General features: G+C 39.5%; 1 protein-coding gene across 5 annotated transcripts in view; it reads left to right on the top strand.

Moving 5' to 3' along the window:
* Positions 1 to 21,536, top strand: part of MSRB3 (methionine sulfoxide reductase B3) — a 182,048-nt gene extending 160,512 nt beyond the window's left edge. For 3 of the 5 annotated variants that reach the window (XM_032288312.1, XM_032288317.1, XM_032288295.1), the window contains 2 exons: positions 3,912 to 4,009; positions 12,740 to 13,007. In XM_032288312.1, the coding sequence (XP_032144203.1) occupies positions 3,912 to 4,009; positions 12,740 to 12,910 (269 nt within the window). In that variant the 3' untranslated portion in view covers positions 12,911 to 13,007. Of the gene's footprint in view, positions 1 to 3,911; positions 4,010 to 12,739; positions 16,298 to 21,225 lie in introns of those variants that run through there. The other 2 variants (XM_032288305.1, XM_032288301.1) reach the window with 2 other exon arrangements.
* The last annotated feature ends 307 nt before the right edge of the window (positions 21,537 to 21,843 follow it).

Here is a 21,843-nt window from a genome sequence, read left to right as displayed (position 1 = left end):
AATTATTTATATTGCAATCTAAAAAAACAATCCATTCTAGTGTAGATGATATGGCAAGCACCAAAGGAGCTACGACTACTCATCTGGATCACTTGCTCTTATATTTGAGATGAAAATGAGCATATCCTGGAGTTGCTTGACATGAAATGAGAAGTATGACATTATATCTGCAGATTAATTTGACCTGATGGGTGAATAAAATTTAAGCAGAACTGCCATATTTCAACTTGCCTACTTCAGTTGTACATATATTTATTTGCTATCCAGAGATGGGAATTATTTGACGGGTGAACCTACTTATTGAAAATAAGGCATCCTTAGTAATAATAGGCTAGTAGCTAAAAAGTACAGTTTATATTCTTTGAAATGAAATGATAATAGGCCTAATCCAATCCCATCAAATAGAAACAAAAGGATATGTTGGGGGCGGGGTGAACCGACCCTGTTTATACAGGTTTTCACATGACTTTTCTTTTAAAAAGGGCATGGAATGCATCCAAAACAAGTAATGTTTTGTTAGAAGACCAAAAGAAAAATCCTAGAGAAAGGAGGATGGATGATCTTTCTTTAATGTCAAAACTGACATAAGCACACTCCCCTTCCCCCACCCTTTTGCTCAAGATAATTTTCTCAACAAGATGCAGATTGCTTCAGTCTTTGCCTATCACCCTTTGAAGCACTTTCATTATTATTAGGAGTGGGGGCAAGGTTTCCTTTGAGGATTTTTACAGCAGTGAAGAGTTCCTTCTTTAAATAGTTTCACATGATGAGGGAATTTCGCTTTCAAAGTGCTGTCATCACTGTGGCTTCTCTGCCATAATACAGTTTATTACTGGGGGAAAGTCCTTCTTGGTTTGATTGTCATTAAGTACTTACCTTTCTGATGTACTCTTTCTATAGAATGTCACTTTTTCTGAGAAAGCTTAGCAAAGCAACTCAGCATTCTCCTTTGTTAACCCTATTGGCCCAGTTGGCCATGATTCTCTTTTGAAATGTGTTTCATCACAGGAAGCACAGTCTCCAGCATGGTTTCTCCTGTCCATCTCCACTAATCAAGATTTGGGTTGACATACTGAATATTCCATTTTGAAATCTGCCATTTCTTCTAAAGGGCAAAGGGACATGTGAGTTTTGGGGAGCTTTGAAATGTCTTTCTTTATTTTTATTTTTTGAGTGTCTCTTCTAATGTTTAAATACTGCCATGGTAAACAACAAACTATTCAAGCATCAACAGTTTCCCAGAAACACTGAAATCTTTTGAGACCACCACTCTGTTTCACCCTCCGTCATCCTGCTCTATTCTTGAACATAGTTTTCTGGAAAATTCTGTGCATATCTAATTCAGGAAGAAAAAATTGAGGAAGAAAGTGGAACATAAGGAGAGTCCTAAAGTCAGAATATTCATATCTTAGTTTAGGCTCTGCTACTTGCTGCCTGTGTAACCTTGGCAGGTAACTTATCCTTCTGCTCCCTCCCAACCCTAAAACCCTGTAAAATGAGCGAACTACATGAACTTCATGTTTCTCCTCTCCTAAATACGCAAGAGTATACCTCTCCCCTACATAAAGAAGCTTAATTACAATGATTGAGCCAAGTTGGATACTGCAGTGAGAAACTAGCACTGATATTTCCTGAGTTAGTCTGTAAGGAGTATAATTTTATTCTTTTTCTTTCTTGCAGAACTCTCTGATGTTCTCTGATTATTTATCTCATTTGCTTATTTACTGCTAACTGGAAATAAGTTTAAGAAACATTTGAGTTGTGCCTTTGTACTAGACACTGTGTTAGGCAATGAGAATATTCAGATCAATGAGTTTAGACTCTGCCTTCAAGGTGCTCGCTACTTAGTAAGGGAGGAAAGCATGAAAATAAATTTAAATCCAGGGTGATTCCTAGAATAAGATAAATAAATATAAGATGCAATGTAGCATAAAGGAAAAATATATATGTATATATGTTTCTCTATACCTATTTTGAATTCTAGGATTAGAACTATGTGGTGCTGGGGTAAGGTAGCTTTATGGTAAATTTAACACAACAATGAAACTCCTAAACCTGTTTACTACTGAATCAAACATATCCCTCCCATAATATTAGTTGCCTTAAATTGCAATTTAATGAGTTATGCCCTTGAGGGTTAAAAAGGAAAATATGGAATGCTTTCTTTCTTTTCATAGATAAATGACTTTATTTTTCAATGTCCTCAAATATCACCGTTAAACCTATTTTCACTAGCAATTGGCACTTCTGTCATTAACAAAGAAGAACCCCTAAATGTGTCAAGTAACCATTGTAAACCAAATATTATAGCCTAGAATATATTCAAATTCCCTTTAGAATTTAGAAAATGGGAAGAAATTCATTTTCTTAAGAATGCTAGTATGTCTCAGCATAACTATTTTTGTGAAATGTTATAGTCTGGAAGGTTCAGGTTTTCCTGATGCTTTGTCGCAATTTTGAGCTCAAATCAAGGAATTAGAAAGTGTTAAAACTCTTGGTGTTAAATCCAGCACTGACTATGAATACTATACTCTTGCATTGTAAGGGACGAAGGAACTTGGGGGATTTGGCCTAATATGTTTTGTTTGAAACTGAAAATCATATTGTTGAAGTTTGCATTCTGTTTTTTTCAATAGGTGTATTAACACAAAGTACTAAGTTCTTAAAGGGCTTCTTCCTTTCTGAAGAAGTAAATTTGGCTTGTGAAAAAGAAAAAAAATTGCACCAGCAATTCAGCAACATCACCCCTCTTTCATCATTTTAGGGGTTCAAGTTTCAGCTCAGTAACTCCAGACATATTTTGGGGAAACATAAAAACATGCCCATAAGTACTGAACATAAAACCTGACCATACACTGAAAACATTTGTACAGTCTAATGATCCACTTACCATCAAGTTTCTTTTTTTTTTGAGACGGAGTTTCACTCTTGTTACCCAGGCTGGAGTGCAATGGCGTGATCTCGGCTCACCGCAACCTCCGTCTCCTGGGTTCAAGCAATTCTCCTGCCTCAGCCTTCCGAGTTGCTGGGACTACAGACGTGTGCCACCATGCCCAGCTAATTTTTGTTTTTTAGTAGAGACGGGGTTTCACCATGTTGACCAGGATGGTCTCGATCTCTTAACCTCGTGATCCACCCGTCTCGGCCTCCCAAAGTGCTGGGATTATAGGCGTGAGCCACCGTGCCCGGCCACTATCAAGTTTCTTAAAGTGTGCATATAGTTTTAAAATCACTAGAATCAATAAAAATTGGAAAAAGATGCTCTGTGAGACAAGGTGCTACCTAGAGATGTCTGAGGAGTGATGCTCTATGAGTCTCTCCTATGAAGTGAGCAAGCTTCTTGCCCATGAAAATAGATAGATGCTATGATTTCCAGATAGCCCTTGTTCCAGGAAATTAGATGAAAAAAACAGGTGACAACAGGATAGTCTTTTTTTTTTTTAATATTTTAACTGTCCAAACTAGGTACTGAAAAAACTTGCTTTCTAAGGAGGCATGGAATGGTTGAAAAGTTAACAGCCAGACCAATTGATTGTGTTTTAGAAAACATCATAATGGAAGATAGTGCTTCAGGGCCATGCCCAGTGACTCTGAAGACAAAAGAAAGAGTGGTGAGAGAAAGCTGTCTAAGTTCAAGGATGCTCTAGAAAACTATTGGATGGTCTAAGAATGTCTCATGAAGCACCAAACCCCAATGGAACTGTAATCTGAATGTGAGGAAGGGTTAAAAAATAGTTGTACTCTCATAAAATATATTTTCCTTCAGCTTTTTACCTTTCTTTTCCAGGTTGAAAAGTTAAACAAACACTACGAATTTTAATTATTTGCTTAGTATTTCTTTAAAATGCATTATAACCCAAGGCTATATATCTCTCCTCTCTGCTTTGATTCCTGTGCCTGCTGTTCTCCAGGTTGGCCTTCATTCCACGATGTGATCAGTTCTGAGGCAATCACATTCACAGATGACTTTTCCTACGGGATGCACAGGGTGGAAACAAGCTGCTCTCAGGTGAGTTCATCCTCTCTGGAAACATAATACGCTGCTTCCTCTGCACTGCAAACACTTTCAGGACTCCTGGTGGTGCTAGATATAGCAAATAAGGCCAAGTGGCTGGTCACAAGAAGGACAGACAAGCATGATAAAGTCTATATGAAGTTTGAGGGTGCCTATGTTCAGGTGTTTAGCAAGTCTAGTGGAATGTCAGGGCCAGTGTGATATCTCACGCCTGTAATCCCAACACTTCGAGAGGGCCGTGGTGGGAGGATCACTTGAGGCCAGGAGTTCAAGACCAGTCTGGGCAACATAACAAGACCTCGTCTCTACAGAAAATATTTTAAAACTTAGCAGGGCATGATGGCATATGCCTGCACTTCCAACTACTCAGGGGGCTGAGCCAGGAGGATCACTGGAGCCCAGTAGGTCGAAGCTGCAGTGAGCTATGATCATGCCATTATACTCCAGCCTGAGCAAGAGAACAAGGCCCTGTCTCATAAATAAATAAATAAATAAAGTCAGTTATTGGCTTCACTACTATTAAACAAAATCATTGGTAGGAACAAAATCATCTTCAATTGGCTCAGTAAAGTGAAGAGTGTGCTGTTCTTGGGGCATATGAAGATTTCATTATGTGGCTTTGTATAACCTGACGTTTTGATCATCTCCCTCACCTTACAGTTCTGTGTACCCACTTCAGTCAGAATGCCTCTAATGGCAGTGATCCAAACATATTAAAGGAAGACCTCAGAAATGGCTTTTCTTAGGTGGGTGTGAAAAAGCTGGTTGAAGAGAGGATGTGGGAAGTGAAAGTTCAGTGGTAGGTCAGCTATATGAGATAAGGTAATTCCTTTTCTGCTTCTCCTAATGTAAAGACATCCTCATTTCCAAGGATTTTCTAATTAGTTCCGTCCGTTCTGCTCTAATCAAATTAATGCTGGCTCTAATGAAGCAAGTGAACATGTGTTGAGGAGGAGGCAAAACTAGTTAATTCGACACCCACAATTGAGAGACTTGAACTTGTGGGTATTTTGTGCTTAAACACAGAGACATAGAATCTCCTTCTACATGGAATAAGAGCAGCTCCATATTCTACTGAAGGCAGTCTTGTTCTTCCAATCTGCTTTAAATAAGTGAAATGTTAAGTCTGCAACATTGTGGCATTGAAAGTTATTGACACCACAAGGTATTTTGTTGAGGAATCTATTGGACATATCAGCGGTACAGGGCATAATCAGGCAGCGGTAATAGCAAAGTGATTGCCATATGGGCCTCCCTCAGCATTCTTTACCTGCCCTTTATCCATTTTTCTTTAACCCCCTCCACCAGGCACAAGATTTTTAGGGAGTAGATGGAATATTTACTACCAAGTTGGGAGGGAGATTGGTTTTAACCTAACCATCTGATGAATTTTTGTTTTTATTAAAAAAAGAAAAAAAAAAAAAAAAGACTGGCAAGTTTCCTATCCTCCAAGTGTGAGGACTACTCTCTGTCTTGAAAATTAGACTTCATATTTTATCTGAATCACATTTTCAGCTCACTCTTGTTTCTCAGAATGGAGTCTCTGATGGTGATAATAGAACTTTCTGGTGCTGGGTTTCACCCCCAGAGGGTCTAATGTAATTGGATGGGTTGAGTATGGGCAGCAGCATTTTTAAAAGCTTCTCTGGTTAATGCTCACAATAACCTTCAGAGGTAGGTTCTTTTTTTCTCTGTTATTTTACAGTTGAAATGGAGGCACAAAGAGAGCAAGTAAACTTGGGTCAGTTTATATGGATTTAAGTGGCAGAGCTGAGACTTGAATTAAGGCACTCTCCACAGCTCTTTATGGTGCCACATAGATAGACAGATTGAAAAGAGTCATTAAAATTTAAAAATCCCGTGATCTCCCAGCAGTTGGCTTAATGCAATTTAATTTTGGGGGGGGTTTTGTTTGTTTGTTTTTTGAGGTGGGGTCTTACTCTGTTGCCCAGGCTGGAGTGCGGTGGCACAATCTTGGCTCACTGCAAACTCCACCTCCTGAGCCCCAAGCAATCCTCTGACCTCAACCTTCTCAGTAGCTGGGACCACAGGTATGCATCACCACACCCAGATAAGTTTTTGTATTTTTGGTAGAGAAAGAGTTTCACCATGTTGCCTAGGCTGATCTCGAGCTCCGGAGCTCAAGTGATCCACCTGCCTCAGCCTCCCAAAGTGCTGGGATTACACATGTGAGCTACTATGCCCAGCCTGCAATTTAGTTTTAAATTCAATTAAATTTAATTGATGATTTTATAACTGTCACTAAAAGAAATTGAGATTATCTGCCCAATAATCTAAAATATTTCACAAAATGGTAAACTATAAGTAGGAGGGCTCACATTAATTTGTAAATTAGGTACACAGTACTTAGCCTCTTTTAAGACTAGCAGTTGCTTCTTTTCTTTTTTAAGCTACAAATGCTGTTACATGATTGTTTTTTCTTGTTTTCACTCAGAAGCTATTTTCAAACATTGAATCTTATAAAAACTAAATTTAAAAGGTACAGAAAAAATGAAGCATACGATATTAACTTTCCTTATGGCCCTACTCTCTAATAGATTTGTGACTAATTCTTATAATTCACTGTTGGAATAAACTTCTTTCTTAACATCAGTAGTCTAGGAAAGATCATTATGAAGATGTCCTTACAGTGACCAGTGACCAAAGAGAAATGAAACCCACAAACAATGCCAACATTAGGCAACATTCCTAAAAGAATGTTAAACCAAGCATGCTTGGTCAAACCAAACCAAGCATAGCTGTTGGCCCCGTGGTTAAAGCCTAAGGTGACTGTTCCTGTTCTTTCCTAACAGTTGTGTGGCAAACCAACACTGACCTGCTCCCTTTTGGCTTCTTTTTTCACCACACTCGCTTCTCATATTTCGAAAATGTTTGACCCTTTCTTAACTAGAACTCTTAAATTTAAAGAAAAGAGGGAGAGGAATTTGTTCCACTAAGGTACGTATAAAAATACATGCTTTATAGTGAAGTAAGTTCCATGTAGGAGAGAATGAGGTTCCAGCACTAAAGAATGGCATGTGTGCCAGACACGTGCCCTTGTGGATGGAGCAGGGGATGTCTGCCACCTAAACACAAAAAAACAGCTTAACGAATTCAAGTGGACTGGGTATCTTCCATTTCAGTTTCTCTGTTTTTTATTTATGTACAATAATGCACATTTATTTTCCTTTTGTTTTACTATTTTCTTTAGTTTTTTTTTTTTTCCTTTTTGTCAGGCATCTTTTCTTCACCTTGACTTGATAAAAGATTTAATTGTTCCCATACTAGAGCAACCACTTGTATTTTATTTCCTAGTTTCTCATTTTGCACTATTTTTCATTATCTTTTTACCTTCTTTTACCTTATAGTTTTTCAGTTCATGTAGTCGCTTCTCCTGCTCAAAACTTCTCCCATTTTTGAAGATGTTCTTTTTCTTTTTGCTGGTGAGATAATGTGGGAAACTTCTCTGGTTTACTCTCTTTCTAAAATTCTTGTTGTATTTTGAATTTACGTGGCTTGTCTTTTCTCTGGACTAAATTGCATCAATATGGTTTGTGTTATAAAAAAATTATTAGATGCTTTTAGTATGTTGTAGACATTTTCAGTTGGATATGTTATGTGTCATATTTCTTTCTTTGATAAAGATGAAATATTGAAATAGGAAGAACCTTTAACTGCCAACTTCTAAAAATGAACAGAGCCTTCACAGACAAAACCTAAATTGACCCAACCTGCTCAGCAGTTTGTCAATATGGCAGTATTTCTTTGTTCTTTTGGTTCCTACGTAATTCTCACTTTAGTGCTTAGGATCCTTTTTTAAAAAAATTGTAGTGGGGATGACACTATGCATGCAGTGAATTAGCCCTCATATTTGCGCAGGAATTGTAGATTCACTGGGAGCTAATAGCCTACTGCCTCTTTACGGTACATTGTAAAGAGGTTTGTCCATGTGTTCAGTGACTTCTCAGATAATGTCTTTAGTAAAGTTTTACTGAGAGAGTAAGATTGGCTCAGTCCTGTCACCACCTTTTCTAGAAGTCTTGCAGTGAGGTTCTTCTAAAAGAACTGTTATACAGGAAACAGCATACTGCCTAATCTTTGCATTGACGGCACAGAAAATAAGCAGGGGTGGGAGAGATTCTTCACTGTTTCCATTACAATTGCTGCTTATGAAAACTTTCTGATTTTTGTTGCAATTGTATTCATTCTCTTTTGTTATTCCACCTACTGAGCCGAGAAATTACATTTCAGTTCTCTTCCAAAGAGAATCTTCATCTTCAGTTTGCTCGCTTTGTGGGCACATATATTTTCCCTTCAGCAGCAGCCATTTTGTAACAATTTTCGGCTCTAAAGAATTTTCCTTAATTTAACTTATATTTTAAGTTAGTGATAAAATACATTGCTTCTATTCCAGTTTCACTGACTACTATGAATAATCACTTGACAGCCTCTCCCTAATCCTTCAACCCCAGCCTATTAAGCAATGCTTTGTCAGGAGTTTAAATTCAGTGCAAAGAGGTAAGATTTCCATGGTTTAAGCTGTAGTTCAGTGAAGTAAGTTCCTTCTAGAATACTTGGGGAATTCTTTCTTCTTCAGATCAAAATTCTACATCTGGAGCAAAGGGGAGTCTAATAAATCACTTAACTTTTGTAATAATCTTTAAGGAAACCATCAGATCTCTTGAATTTACCCACGTTGGAGTCTATTTATGAGTGCTGCTATTACTGTTGAGTCTATGGTATAGTCCCTTAAGTTTGTTTAAGATCATTATTAATTTGTTCTAAGTCAGCCAAATCAACAGAAAGGTAAATATGCACCAATAGAAAGCATTTCTCAAAAGGTAAGCAGTTTTTGGTAAAACCTCCAAACCTTATTAATCTTCTGCAGATGACAACTCATATATTGCTGATGATTAAAGATACCCCTGTGTTACAATAGGGCTTCAGACTCACTGCCCATCTCTTTTTCTTGATCTTTCAGTAAAATCATAATGCTAAACTGGTGACTTCACAGTCATTTCCTTGGCAAAAGATTAATATCACAAGCACAGAGGAAAAAAGCCCCCACTTAAACACAAGTGTCTTCAATAACAGTGGGAGAAAACAGAATACTACTGGCAAAGTAAATTGCTTTTCTTCTTAAAACTGTTTTCTCTTTTCCATCCTGCCCCATGTGCCCAAGTGTAAAAGCCCTGCTTTGAAAGTGCTTCATGTCATAGATCAAACACTTAAGAGAAAATGACAATAATAAAGCCTAAACATCCTAGGAATAGCTAGAAGAAACCCTCTAAGACAGTGGGAAATACATCAGTGCGGAAAAATGTAACTGTGTTGAATACACTGTTTGTGTTTCTAGGCATACAATTGAGAACTGCAGTTAGATTTTAAGGAATTATGTTAAATTTGATGCTCAAATACTTACTTTAGGGGGATCCTTTTCCTTGGTTCTCTGCAGATTCTTTAGCTGCCAGCTTTTCTGAGAGGAGGCTTAGGTGATAAAGGATTCTTGTGAGAATTCAGTTGTTTTCTTTTGAACAATGCTCTTCAGAATGAAGACTAGAATATCCACGTACATTTACCTGTGAAATAAAGAAACACATAAGCATTAAAAACAATGTTCAAAATTCACACTAAGGATTCCATCCTGAAATAAATCATTAACAGCAGGTCTCAGAGATTTCTTCATCGAGCAACCAGTTTGTTTCAGTTACAACCAGGTGTGCTGAGAGATCCCAACACATTGCCAGTTTGCTGGGCCCTGGGAGGCAGAGCTTGCAGGCAGTTAAAGAAACAATGCATCACTGACAACTTCCATTTATCCTCCTAGCTTTCCCAAGGCTAGAAGCCGCAAAGAATGGACTCCATGCTCAACCTCTCAGGGAGGAGCCACTGGGGCTTGTGTGCTTTTCAAAGAAGCCGGGTAACATTCCTTTCTGGGAGACTAGGTTTACCTGGGAGGAGGCACAAATGGCACTGTGTAAGTTAGGCTTCCCTCAGACAAATGGCTTTGCTGACAGTGGGGTGGGCATGTGTGTGGTGCCACAGATCAGATAAACTCCTTTCTATGTTCTGAGATGCTGCTTCTCCCTCAGTAACCTAACGCTGCTGCGACTCTTCCAGAATACTCTGTGGCAAGTATAATGAAGCCGTAACTATCATTTTCAGGGGACTCAGTTTCTGAGGATTTTTCTACCCCCATCCTCAACCCATATATCTGTTAGCAAATGGTTTTTATTGTCTTTTTCTTACTATAATTTCTCTTCCTCACTTCTCCTTTTTCTTTTGCTTTGGATTAAGGACACACCTAGAATCAGTGTTTTCCATTCTATTTAACCAGAATACTAGTTCCAGATTAGCAAATGAAACTACAGGTTGAAAACAGACCCAGTTCAACAGATTCAGTTACTGTAATTTGGATTTTTAAAATACGATTTGGGAAATTAAGACCATATAACTTAAACACCTTCAAATATATCCTTACTACAGTTTATTTTTGGTGTGGTACAAATAGAACTATTTTCTCAAGATGCTCAAGAGATTATTAGCAAAGGCAATATTATTTATTTTTCCCAACTAGCTGTATTCTCTCATTAGACACACACATACACACACACACACACACACACACACACACACACACCCACACACACACACCCAAGGCTTTTAGGTATATGAAAACTTCATCTCTTAAATGCCAAATGCTCTAAGTGTTGGGGCTGCATCTGAGATCAATAATTGTGCACACACACTGGTCATCGAGAGCACTAGTTCCTGTTGGACAGCACTTTGACTATTTTGACAGGCAGAAATGGGGGTTTTCCTGTGTCCATTGGGCAAGCATATGTATTTTTACTGGTTCATCTTAGCTGTGGATGCCTAAAAATTTGGCATCAATTGTTTATAGAAAGGAAAAGCAATCTGAGCTGTCAGCCTTGATATTACCTAAACCTGCATAAAATGTGGTAAAATAATACAAGATTTGTTTTTTAGGCCTGTTTCGTATTTTCTAGGCAATAGATCAAATCAGTTCAGGGTTCATTTTTAGCTCTTTAATAAACTGACACAGTATGCTGGCAGTGAAATGAGAATGCACTTTTAACATGGAAGTGCCATACAGTCAAAGTTGCTGTTTGTGCTATTTATTAATAACTAGGGAATGCTTGAGCACTGAGCTTAGCATGTTCAACAGGGAAACTAAGATTCTAGCGCTTTTCATTGTAATGAGCACTTTCCCTCATTTTTCTCTTTCATCTCCATTTGGAATCTCAGCCCCAGTCCCTTGTCACTTCATACTCTTTACTTGAAACTTATGTTTTATACACCAGACCAGCACAGTGAGAATTAACAAATCATTGACATGCCTTTTCTCTCATACGGTTACCTAAATCTTGACTCTTCCCTCTCCTTGAAATGCCCTCCCCTAGAGATTCACTTCTTCCAGGTCCTTATTCCAAAGTCACCCCAGGGAGCCCTCTCTCAACCACCCTATCTGACATTTCATATCACCTTTTTTTTTCCCTCCTTAGCATTGCTTTCTACCTTTCATTCTTTATAGTTCACTTGTTTTTTGTGTGTGTACTCCCTGTCTGTCCCACTAGAATATAAGCTCTATGAGGCCAGGGATTGTTGTCTGCACTCCAGAGTCTCTAACAGTGCCCAGCATGTAGTGGGCACTCCATAAATAAGCGAATGAATGGAAGTCATTTACCTCAGGCTTTGGTTTTATTGTTCCACGATAAGTGATGGATTTTCACAGCCTGCTTGTGAATATGCTGCACCAGTGTCTCCATCTCCTTCACCCCATCCCTGCTGGAAAAGGGTAGGAGATATTCGGAGTGTGAGATGTACCTTCATCTCCCGAAGCTGTACCCAGCATCAAAGCACTTAGTGCAGAGCTATTCACTGAGCCATTTTTTTTGGATAGATTTTCTTGGAGCTGAATTTCTCTCAAACATCAAAATGATGCTCCTTCTGCCTCTGTCTAGACCTTAGATCTCTTCTTCCCCAGCTTTTGAATAGTCAGTAAAATTGATTTTAGCTAAACAGCTTATTCCTTTTCTTTATATTATAGTTCATTTGGATAAAGAAGCAAGCATGACTCTCCACTTATTGGAAGCCAGGAAAAAAACAATTGTGTACACTAGAGATGTTTCCTTTTGCTACATTTGCAGCCCTGGTGACTGTGACATAAATCTATTGAGCCTTGCCATTGCTTATCTGGGTTCCAAGAACATCCAATGCTTGTCTGATGTTAAGTTTTACTGCCCATGAAAGCAAACATCACCTCTGTCATGGCCAGTTAAATAGTATCTTTTCAGTGGACTTCTGCATATCTGAAACCCACCCATCCAAAGCCAAAAGTAATGCCGGGGGAAAGATTTTATTCTGCCATGTTTCTTACAAGGGAAGATCAAGGGTCAACTTGATTCATAAAATTATGGCAGTCATTTTTCAGCTGGCTGAGAGACTTCACAGATCAAAAAATACAGCGGCTACTAAATGATTTCTGATATGCACAATTCTAGTGTTTTTTATTCTCAGCATGTGGTACAAAGCCTGCCAGAAACCATCTTTGTGGCTATTGACAGGCAGATGAGAAATCATCCACGATAGTTTCCTTCATTTCTCTACAGGCTGGTCATCCATTTAAACTGCTTAATGTGAGTTCCTCTCAAAGCCTGCTTTGTGCATGCTTTTCGCTTACATTTTGTTCTTCTCTTTCAGTGTGGTGCCCACCTTGGGCATATTTTTGATGATGGGCCTCGTCCAACTGGGAAAAGATACTGCATAAATTCGGCTGCCTTATCTTTCACACCTGCAGATAGTGGTGGTGCCACCACCGAGGGGGGCAGTGGGATCGCCAGCCCAGCCCGGGCCAACAAAGAGGAGTTCTAGAGTAATGGAGAGTGATGGAAACAAAGTGTACTTAATGCACAGCTTATTAAAAAAATCAAAATTGTTTATCTTAAATAGATATATTTTTTCAAAAACTATAAGAGCAGTTTTGTGCTATTGATATTTTTTCTTTTTTGCTTAAACAGAAGCCCTGGCCATCCATGTATTTTGCTATTGACTAGATCAAGAACTGTTTATAGCTTTAGAAAATGGAGACAGCTTTGTGAAACTTCTTCACAAGCCACTTATACCCTTTGGCATTCTTTTCTTTGAGCACATGGCTTCTTTTGCAGTTTTTCCTCCTTTGATTCAGAAACAGAGGGTTCGTGTCTTCAAAAGTGAAAATAGAGATCTCTGCAATGCAGAGACCAGAGCTGGGAAGTGCAGGGCATGGAGACCTGCAAGACATGTGGCCTTGAGGCCTTTGCACAGACTCACCTAAGATAAGGATGGAATGATGTCTTAATAACACTGCTCAGCTTTGTGGAAAGTTTGAGTTAAGGTCATTTTTTTTCTCACTAAAAGGGTGTGAAGGTCTAAAGTCTTTCCTTATGTTAAATTGTTGCCAGATCCGAGGGGGTATACTGAATGCTGTGGCAGAGAAGTAAACATTACCTCACTGTTAGGCCTTTATTTTATTTTATTTTCCATTGAAAGCATTGGAGGCCAGGCGCGGTGGCTCACACCTGTAATCCCAGCACTTTGGGAGGCCGAGGTGGGTGGATCACTTGAGGCCAGGAGTTCAAGACCAGCCTGGCCAACATGAGAAAATCCCATCTCTACTAAAAATGCAAAAACTAGCTGGACATGGTGGTGCATGCCTGTAGTCCCAGCTACTCCAGAGGCTGAGGCAGGAAAATCACTTGAACCTGGGAGGCAGAGGCTGCAGTGAGCTGAGATCACACCACTGCACTCCAGCCTGGGCAACAGAGCAAGATCCTGTCCAAAAAAGAAAAAAAAGAAAAAGAAAATAGTATTGGAATGTAAGACAACTATAAAATATTGAGCCCCACTTGTTCTAAAATTAAAAAGAACACCTGCCCATTGCCTTTTTATAAGTCCTTCTTTCTACACCAAAAAGCAGCTGCAGCTGGAAGCGCATTTTGGTAAATTCCACTGTGTAAAATAAAAGATTGAGGACGACGCACTTCATCAAGGCAGCAGGAATGACAGAGAGCAGAGAAGACCAAGGATGAAGTCTTGGGTGCTGAAAAATTCAGTGCTGGGCTGAAAAACAGACAGGACACTACAAGTAACAAACAGAATCCAAGTGGGGGCCCTTGTGCACAGAGCTCCAGGAGAGACATGGGGATTCACATGGAAAGCTAAAACAGAAGGTCAAGTTTCATACTCAGCATAATCTTCTGTGTGACAAGGGACAAGCCATTTAGCCTCTCTGTGCCTATTTCTTCATGTATAAACTGGGACTCATAATACTTGTAAAACGTATTGATACTCTCAGGGCAAATTCACGGTATTGCTAGATAATTGAGATCAGTGTTGTAAAATTAAACTGATCTGGTTCTAATTGCCCCAAAGGCCAAAGCCCAGGCATTTGAAATGGAAAGAAGCAGAGAGGAGGCTGACTTAGCTGATTGGTATGGAAATAGTTGGGCCAAGAGCCAGAATTTCCCTTTGGAGCAACACAGCTAGTTTTACTTTGAGAAGCTCTGCTCAATTGCTTTATAACATTGAGTCTGGTGGAATGAATGTCACTGTGCACAATAAAGTTTTCACAAGTATAAACAATGGTGATATTAGTCAACATTGCCATAGCCAGGTGTGAAGGTATGGTGTGTGACGAATGTACATTGTGTTTGTAGCTTTGAATGCTAATCTTGAATTGTAGTTTTTTTAAAAAAATTATTTTTGTAAATCTTTGAAAGCTTTCCTTGTAAGCACCAGGACAAAAAAAAAATAAAAAAAAAAAAAAAAAAGAAGAAAGAAAAAGAAGAAACAACGAGAAATTAGAATGAAAAGCTGTGACAAACAGTGTCAATGTGGCAATGTCCACATTCCTCCATGTCTCTCTCTACAAGCACCTCCCTAAGAAGCCCGACATCCTGGTGGCCTCTTCATAGTCATGTACACTGCAATGTTGTGATTCCAGATAAGCCCTACTCTTATCTGGATGTTCACATAAGAGATTTCTATCTGAGCATCCAGACACCCTCTCAGCTCCAAGACATTCACCCCAGGCCCTGGGTTCACTCTGGAATTCATAGGCTTCTAGAAATGAGGTATAAAACTTAAGACCAGACCTCAGCCATCAACATCCAGACCATCCTACAAGTCTTTCCAAATCTCACAGAAAAAGCTCCAATATTTCCCAACGACCCCAGGATTCCATGTTGGGGTGGCCACAGAAATGGGTCTCTCAGGGCTTTGCCATAGCCTGCCGCCCATCCTTCAGAGGCACACACAGCACCTCTCGGCTGCTCTAGCTCTGTGGGATAGCCTCCTCAGGAGTCCCTGGGATGCAGGCCACAGTGTCGGGGTAGACAAGGAGGGTCAGTGAGAGGCTGTACTGATCCCTCTCCACAGAGACTGTATTGCCATTTTTCCTTCATTTTTATTATAGAACTTAACATTTCACTCAAAAGAACCCCCCTTTTTCTAATCCTTAGTCTTTGTTTCATGGAAAGCCAGTTTTTCTTCTACCACATTTTCCAGGATCAACTTTAAGAAAAATGCAACATCCATTGAAAAAAAGTGGGGTGTATGCATGTGGTTTAATTCCAGATTGCTTTTGGGTTTAAGTGGTATCAAATTTCAGTATATTTCTCTCTTATGTGAAAGAAATATATTACTAAAACGTCAGTGAGCAATAATGTCAGCTGTCGAGCACTAGATTTATTTTTGCAGGATATGGAGTGCAATGAAGTGAGTCAATATGGCGAGGTGTATGTGATCTGTGGGAGTTATGCCATTTAACATAGGAAGTGTATGGGACTTTCCCTCTCTGCACTCCAGCTCTTACTGTACCGTTAGAAGATGCAGGATTCTGTTGGTGTGCAAAAAGTACAGACCTACATTCAAGCAGAATGGATCTAAAGAAAGCAGCAGTATCTGTTGTATTAGAGAACAGGCCCATGTGTTTCTTAGATGCATTTGAATTCTTAATGCAAATGATGTAGCAATTTGAAAACTTCTCCATGCTAATTGTGTTTAAAATGTCTTGCTTTAAATACCAAAAAAAAAAAAAAAATGGTGAAGGGGATTATCTTTTGTTTTGAAGGTTAAATATTATTTTTGCCTTAGATAGCTTTGTAGTAATTTTTCTCCAGACAGTTCAAAACTTTTGAAAAAAGATATGACTTTTCATTAAAAACCCTTTTCCAGTGTTTATTGTATACAAGAATTATGCAATAAAATTTCTTTATAAAAATATTTTCCTCTTTGCTTCCTAAAGACTCCTCTTATTTTCAGCACAGATACATGGACTGCAGTTTGTAGTAGACTGCTCTGTCTGCCTCCTTATCCAGCTGACAAGTCTGCAGTCTGTATAGAGAGCCTTTCATCTGATGCAGTCTTCGGAAGTTGGGTCTCTCACAGTAGGGTCAAGTCCAACTCTCCATACCACAGTCCCTGGGAGAGGTCTCCAGGGATTTGAAAGACTAGAGGAAAGGGAAATATTTCCAGAATTACTCAACCTTCACCTCACCTCAGCAAAATCTTTAGCAGCTTGTGTATGTTTCTTGCTTAAAATATGGACTTGGGAGTTCCACCATGACAACCCTGTGGGTAAAAATGCAGGAATGATACCACATTGATGCCTTGGCCTCTGTTAAAAAAATTGATAGGAAACTTACACTACCATGGAGGGTTGGTCTCTAGGGCAGTATATTAGGAGGTTTCCATTGCTCACAGATGATTTCACGTTTAAAAGCCATCTCTACAGATGAGTTTTGGTATTGTATTATTTGTTGTTGAAATGTTGAGTTGTTTTGTTGATTTATTTACTTTAGGGGGCAGAAGTGGAGTGATGAAGACTTTTGTTCTTCAGCCAGTTTTTTAAGTCATATTCCTGGGATCTTAAAATTCACAGGCCAGCAACTTTATGTAGTGTATCTTAGAACACTGCTTTTTATAGTGTAGTCCTCAGGCACTGAGGCATCAGCATCACCTGGTAACTTGCCAGAAATACAAGTTCCCAGGCCTCATCCTGGACTTCCTTAATCAGAAATTCTGGGCTCGAGCCTTAGCAGGCTGCACTTTAGCAAGCCCTCCCTGTGATTCTTGTGCTTATTCAAATTTGAGAACCGCTACCTTGGAACTTTTAGCGAGAAAACTTCTATTACTATTAATTTTAAAAGCATTTATAGCTGACCCTCAAAAATGGCTTTTTCATCAGTAGTTTTCTTTCTATAGGGATGCGTGGATAGTTTTCCCAAAACATCATGCCTTTTAGCTCTTGTTATTCCTCACTGCCTATTTATCTTGTCCTGGAGGACTAGCCTGTCCTCATTCACTAGCACCACCTTAAACTATTTGCATTTCTGGGCTGAGCCTGGGCTGCCCAATGGTTCTTCCCAGTGCCTTTCTAGAACCACAGGACGTCCATGGCAGGGTTCATCACATTAATGCCAAGAATTAGAGAGCAGACCTCAGTGTATAAATTTACATATCACCTTTCCCATCGCTTCCATTTTCTTATACCTCTACCTTTCAACATTATCATCATGTTATTTTTTTAACCATTTAAGAGATTTCTTCAAAGTTGCCATATACCCAAATCTTCAACTCTTTTTTTGTCAAAAAACGGTGATTGTTACCAAGATCTTAACAACAAAATGACTTTTAGAAAATACTGGCATTCAAAAAGTTTGAATTTAAAAACTCTGTTTGAGACAGGCTTATTAGCACCCCATACCAGTTTCAAACTCTCATTGTGCTTTACACAGCAAATCGAAATTTCACCATATTTTGATGTGGGGCCTGAAAAAGTGCCCTCTGCCGTGGAAGAATATTCTGGCAAGAATGCTTTCCATCCAGTTACTCCCAGAGGTCAGTCTTATGGGCCAATTTTGGAGGGATTGGCCTGAAGATGAATGTAAGCTCTAAGCGAGGCAGCTCTGACGCCCCTTGCCCAAAACACCTGAAAGGCTGTCCTGAGGGTATAAGGAGCTTTTATGGAACCATCATGTAATAAGACCATGGTGACCTGAAATTTAGGAGCCAGATTGTATTCCCAGCCTATATGAGATTTTCCCAATTTGTAGTTGATTACAAAACCATACCAACTTGTCCGATTATGGATGCCAGGGAGTTTCTTTTCTTTTTTTTTCTTCCTTTCCTTTCCCTCCCCTACTCTCCCCTCCCATCCTCTTCTTTCCTTTCCTTCACTTTCCTTCCTTTACTTTCCTTCTTTCCTTTCTTTCTTTCTTTTTTTGGAGCCTCACTGCTCTGTTGCCCAGGCTGGAGTTCAGTGGTGCGATCTTGGCTCGCTGCAACCTCTGCCTCTCAGGCTCAAGTGATCCTCCCGCCTCAGCCTCCCAAGTAGCTGGAATTACAGGCAGCTGGCTGTAATCCCACCATGCCTGGCTAATTTTTGTATTTTTAGTAGAGATGGGATTTCACCATGTTGGCCAGGTTGTTCTTGAACCCCTGACCTCATGTGATCCAGCCACCTCAGCCTCCCACAGTGCTGGGATTACAGGTATGAGCCACTGTGCCCAGCCAATGAGCCTCATTCTTATTTCAAGGTTTTCAGCTCTCCTGCCTGCATAGTCTACCCCGCTATTCCCAGTAAACATATACTCATTCACCCTTATTATCTTGCAGGTTAGGCTGGAACCACACAGATTCCCCAGAATAAGCAAAAGGACAAATCAGTCAGTAATTAATAAGTGCTTAGTTCAGCACAACCCTGACATGGGCAAGGTATAGAAGTATAAATAACTAGAAAGCAAAGTAAAAGTGGTTATTTGTATAAAGACAGCCCAGGAGAAAGTCATAATTGTTAAGTTGCAGTTGCCTCAACTTTATTCCCAAGGCGTTCAATCTCACCACATGGTTTTTACCTTAATAATACTTATTTACCTTAATAATACTATGGATTGAATAACCTCTAGCAATAAGTCAGGCACTTGATCCATTATTTCTACTGTGAGGTAGGTACTCTTATCCCCATTTTACAGATGATTGTGCTAACAGCTCAAAACAGTTAAGACAAATCACATAGCTAGTCCATGGCCAAGCTCAAATTGAAATCCAAGTTCCTGTGACTTCAAACACTGTGCCCCTAACTCCACTCTTGGCTGCCTCCCATGTAGGACACTTGCTACTTGGACAGTTTTCAGCTGTGGTGGGTTTGACCCTGGGGGGAGAAATGTATATATCATTTCTTCATTTCTTATTTGCTTCAAGTTAACTGCAATTCGCTCGGCTCTTCCAAAATACATTCTGCAGTGTGTGCAATTTAAGAGGGGCCTAATTAAGCCATCTTGATTTTCTTACACTTTGGCGACACAGAGTTTCATAGTTTTCCTCAAATGGCTAACTTTAACACTCCTAATAATTCTTTTTTTTTTTTTTTTTTTTTTTGATTAAAACAATGTTTTTGCTTCAATCGCTTTTGGATTGCAAGTGGTAACACAGATGAGTTCTACAGTGGCAAATTCTGAGATTTTAGTGCACCCATTACCCAAGTAACACTCCTAAGAATTCTAACTATCATAATAAAAAAAGTCCTATTCTGGATTCACATGGAGGAAAATAAAAAGAATAGAGGTGATACTAAAGATGCATTTAACCCAAATACCCAGTTTCTGGCATAGCTGATCCAGCTCATCTTTTCTCATCCAGAAAGATATAAAGCCCAGGTGGTGGGGGTGGGGTGTCTTTACCAATGTCACTAAGTCAGACTCTTCTGTGGGAGGGTGAAGGAGGATGACAGGTTCCTGAGAGCTCTCACCACTCTCAGTGCATGTCTACAGGACATCTGATGGACCTATCCCAGGAACTGACGGAATAAAGAGGTTTGTTTCTGTTTGATTACAATTCATGACAGATTGATAACTGCAGAGGCATTCATACTTGGGGTTTTGCCCCCCTTCTCTTTAACACCACAGCTTATAAGGCTACTCAGGCATCTGGTGTTTGTTAGATGGCTGTGTGCCATCATCCTTATGATTGCTGGGGAACATCTCCTAGCATTCGAGCAATTGGAGGAAAGACTATGGGGCACAAAATGGCCTCATCCGGTTTACATCTTCATTACTGCGCTTCTCACATACCTGCTTACATCTGGAAAAAATCTCCAGGTAAACCTCTTGGGTTCTTTCTCTAAAGAGTAACTGCAATTATTAGGGCTATACCCAAATTCAGCTTAGAATAGGTATGTGGCTGAACTTCAGCCAAAACCGTGTGCCTGTCTAAAAGAGATTTTCTTTTTTTACATCCAATTACATAGGAGGGGCCTTTTCCCCATACATGGTCAGTGGGGTTCCTGATTCTTTATGCCCAAGTCTTCCATTTACGTCCTTAGGGAAAGGGCAGGGAAACTTTAGGGAAGAAACAGAGATCTCTTCAAATATCCTTAGTGTTTTTTTCTTCACTACCAAATCCCAGAATTCTAATATGGATTGCAGATCATGCCAAAATTTTACAAATGCTAAATCTTTACCCCACTAGGTACTATCACAAACTTTACCCTACTAACAGCATCAAGACCAAACAAAGAACAACAACAATAAAAACTGCAAGCAAAACCAACTGCCATCTCTATTGCCAGCCTCTCCTTGTGGTATATGAAGTTCATACATTCAGCATGATTTATTGAGCACATACTAGGGTGCCAGGTACCATACTTGGCACAGGAAACTGCAAATTGAATACGACTCCCTGTGTGCTGCAATTAGCTGGAAAAACAGAAATGCAGCTAATTATGCATAATACTGGCATGTCGCATAGGGTTATGCAGAAGTGTAAATAAAATGTAATGAAAACTCAACTGGGAGAAGGATGAATTAACCTCCCCTAGAAAAGTGATGAAGCAGGGAGAGTGGCAGTCAAGGAAGGCTTCACTTACAGATGAAAGTGCAGCTGGGTCTTGAAAAATATGTAGTCTTTCACATGGAAGGGAAGAAAACAAGGTGGTTCAGAGAAAAAGTTGGGGTGTGATCTGTAACTTTTTCAAACACATTTCTGGTTATTTTGAGAAGTAGTGGTTGTCTAAGATCATCTCAGAAGTTTTGTTTTTCATTTGCTTCACCCCCTCTCCTTTTTAAGGCATTCATATATATATATATATGTATGTGCATATATCCAGGCACATCTCATCTTACTGTGCGTCACTTTATTGTGCTCTGCAGATCCTGCATTTGTTCCAAATCGAAGGTTTATGGCAACTTTGCATTAAGCAAGTTTTTGGTGCCATTTTTCCAGCAGCATGTGCTCACTTCATGTCTCTGTGTCGCTTTTTGGTGATTCTTGGTATATTTCACACTTTTTAATGATTATTATTACATCAGTTATGGCAATATGTGATTTAGTAATCTTTGCTGTTACTCTCATAATGTCTTAGGGCACCACCAACTGAGCCTATATAAATGGCAAACTTAATAAATGTTGTGTGTGTTCTGACTGCTCCAACAACCAGTCATTTGTTTGATCTCTCTCCGTCTCCTTGGGCATCCCTATTTCTTGAGACAGAACAACATTTCTTATTAAGAAAATGATATTTTTGGTTGAACGCAGTGGCTCACTCCTGTAATCCCAGTACTTTGGGAGGCTGAGGCAGGTGGGTTGAGACCAGGAGCTCAAGACCAGCCTGGCCAAGATGGTGAACCCCTGTCTCTACCAGAAAATATAAAAATTAGCCAGGTGTAGTGGTGCATGCCTATAGTCCCAACTACTCAGGAGACTGAGGCAGGAAAATTGCTTGAACCCAGGAGGCAGAGATTGCAATGAGCCAAGATCACACCAATGCA

The sequence above is a fragment of the Sapajus apella genome, unplaced genomic scaffold (assembly GCF_009761245.1).
Source record: "Sapajus apella isolate SASKATOON/1434 unplaced genomic scaffold, GSC_monkey_1.0 scaffold2, whole genome shotgun sequence".
Taxonomy (NCBI): Eukaryota; Metazoa; Chordata; class Mammalia; order Primates; family Cebidae; genus Sapajus; species Sapajus apella.
The sequence above is the reverse complement of the archived record's forward strand: the minus strand, read 5'-3'. Positions and strand labels throughout refer to the sequence as shown.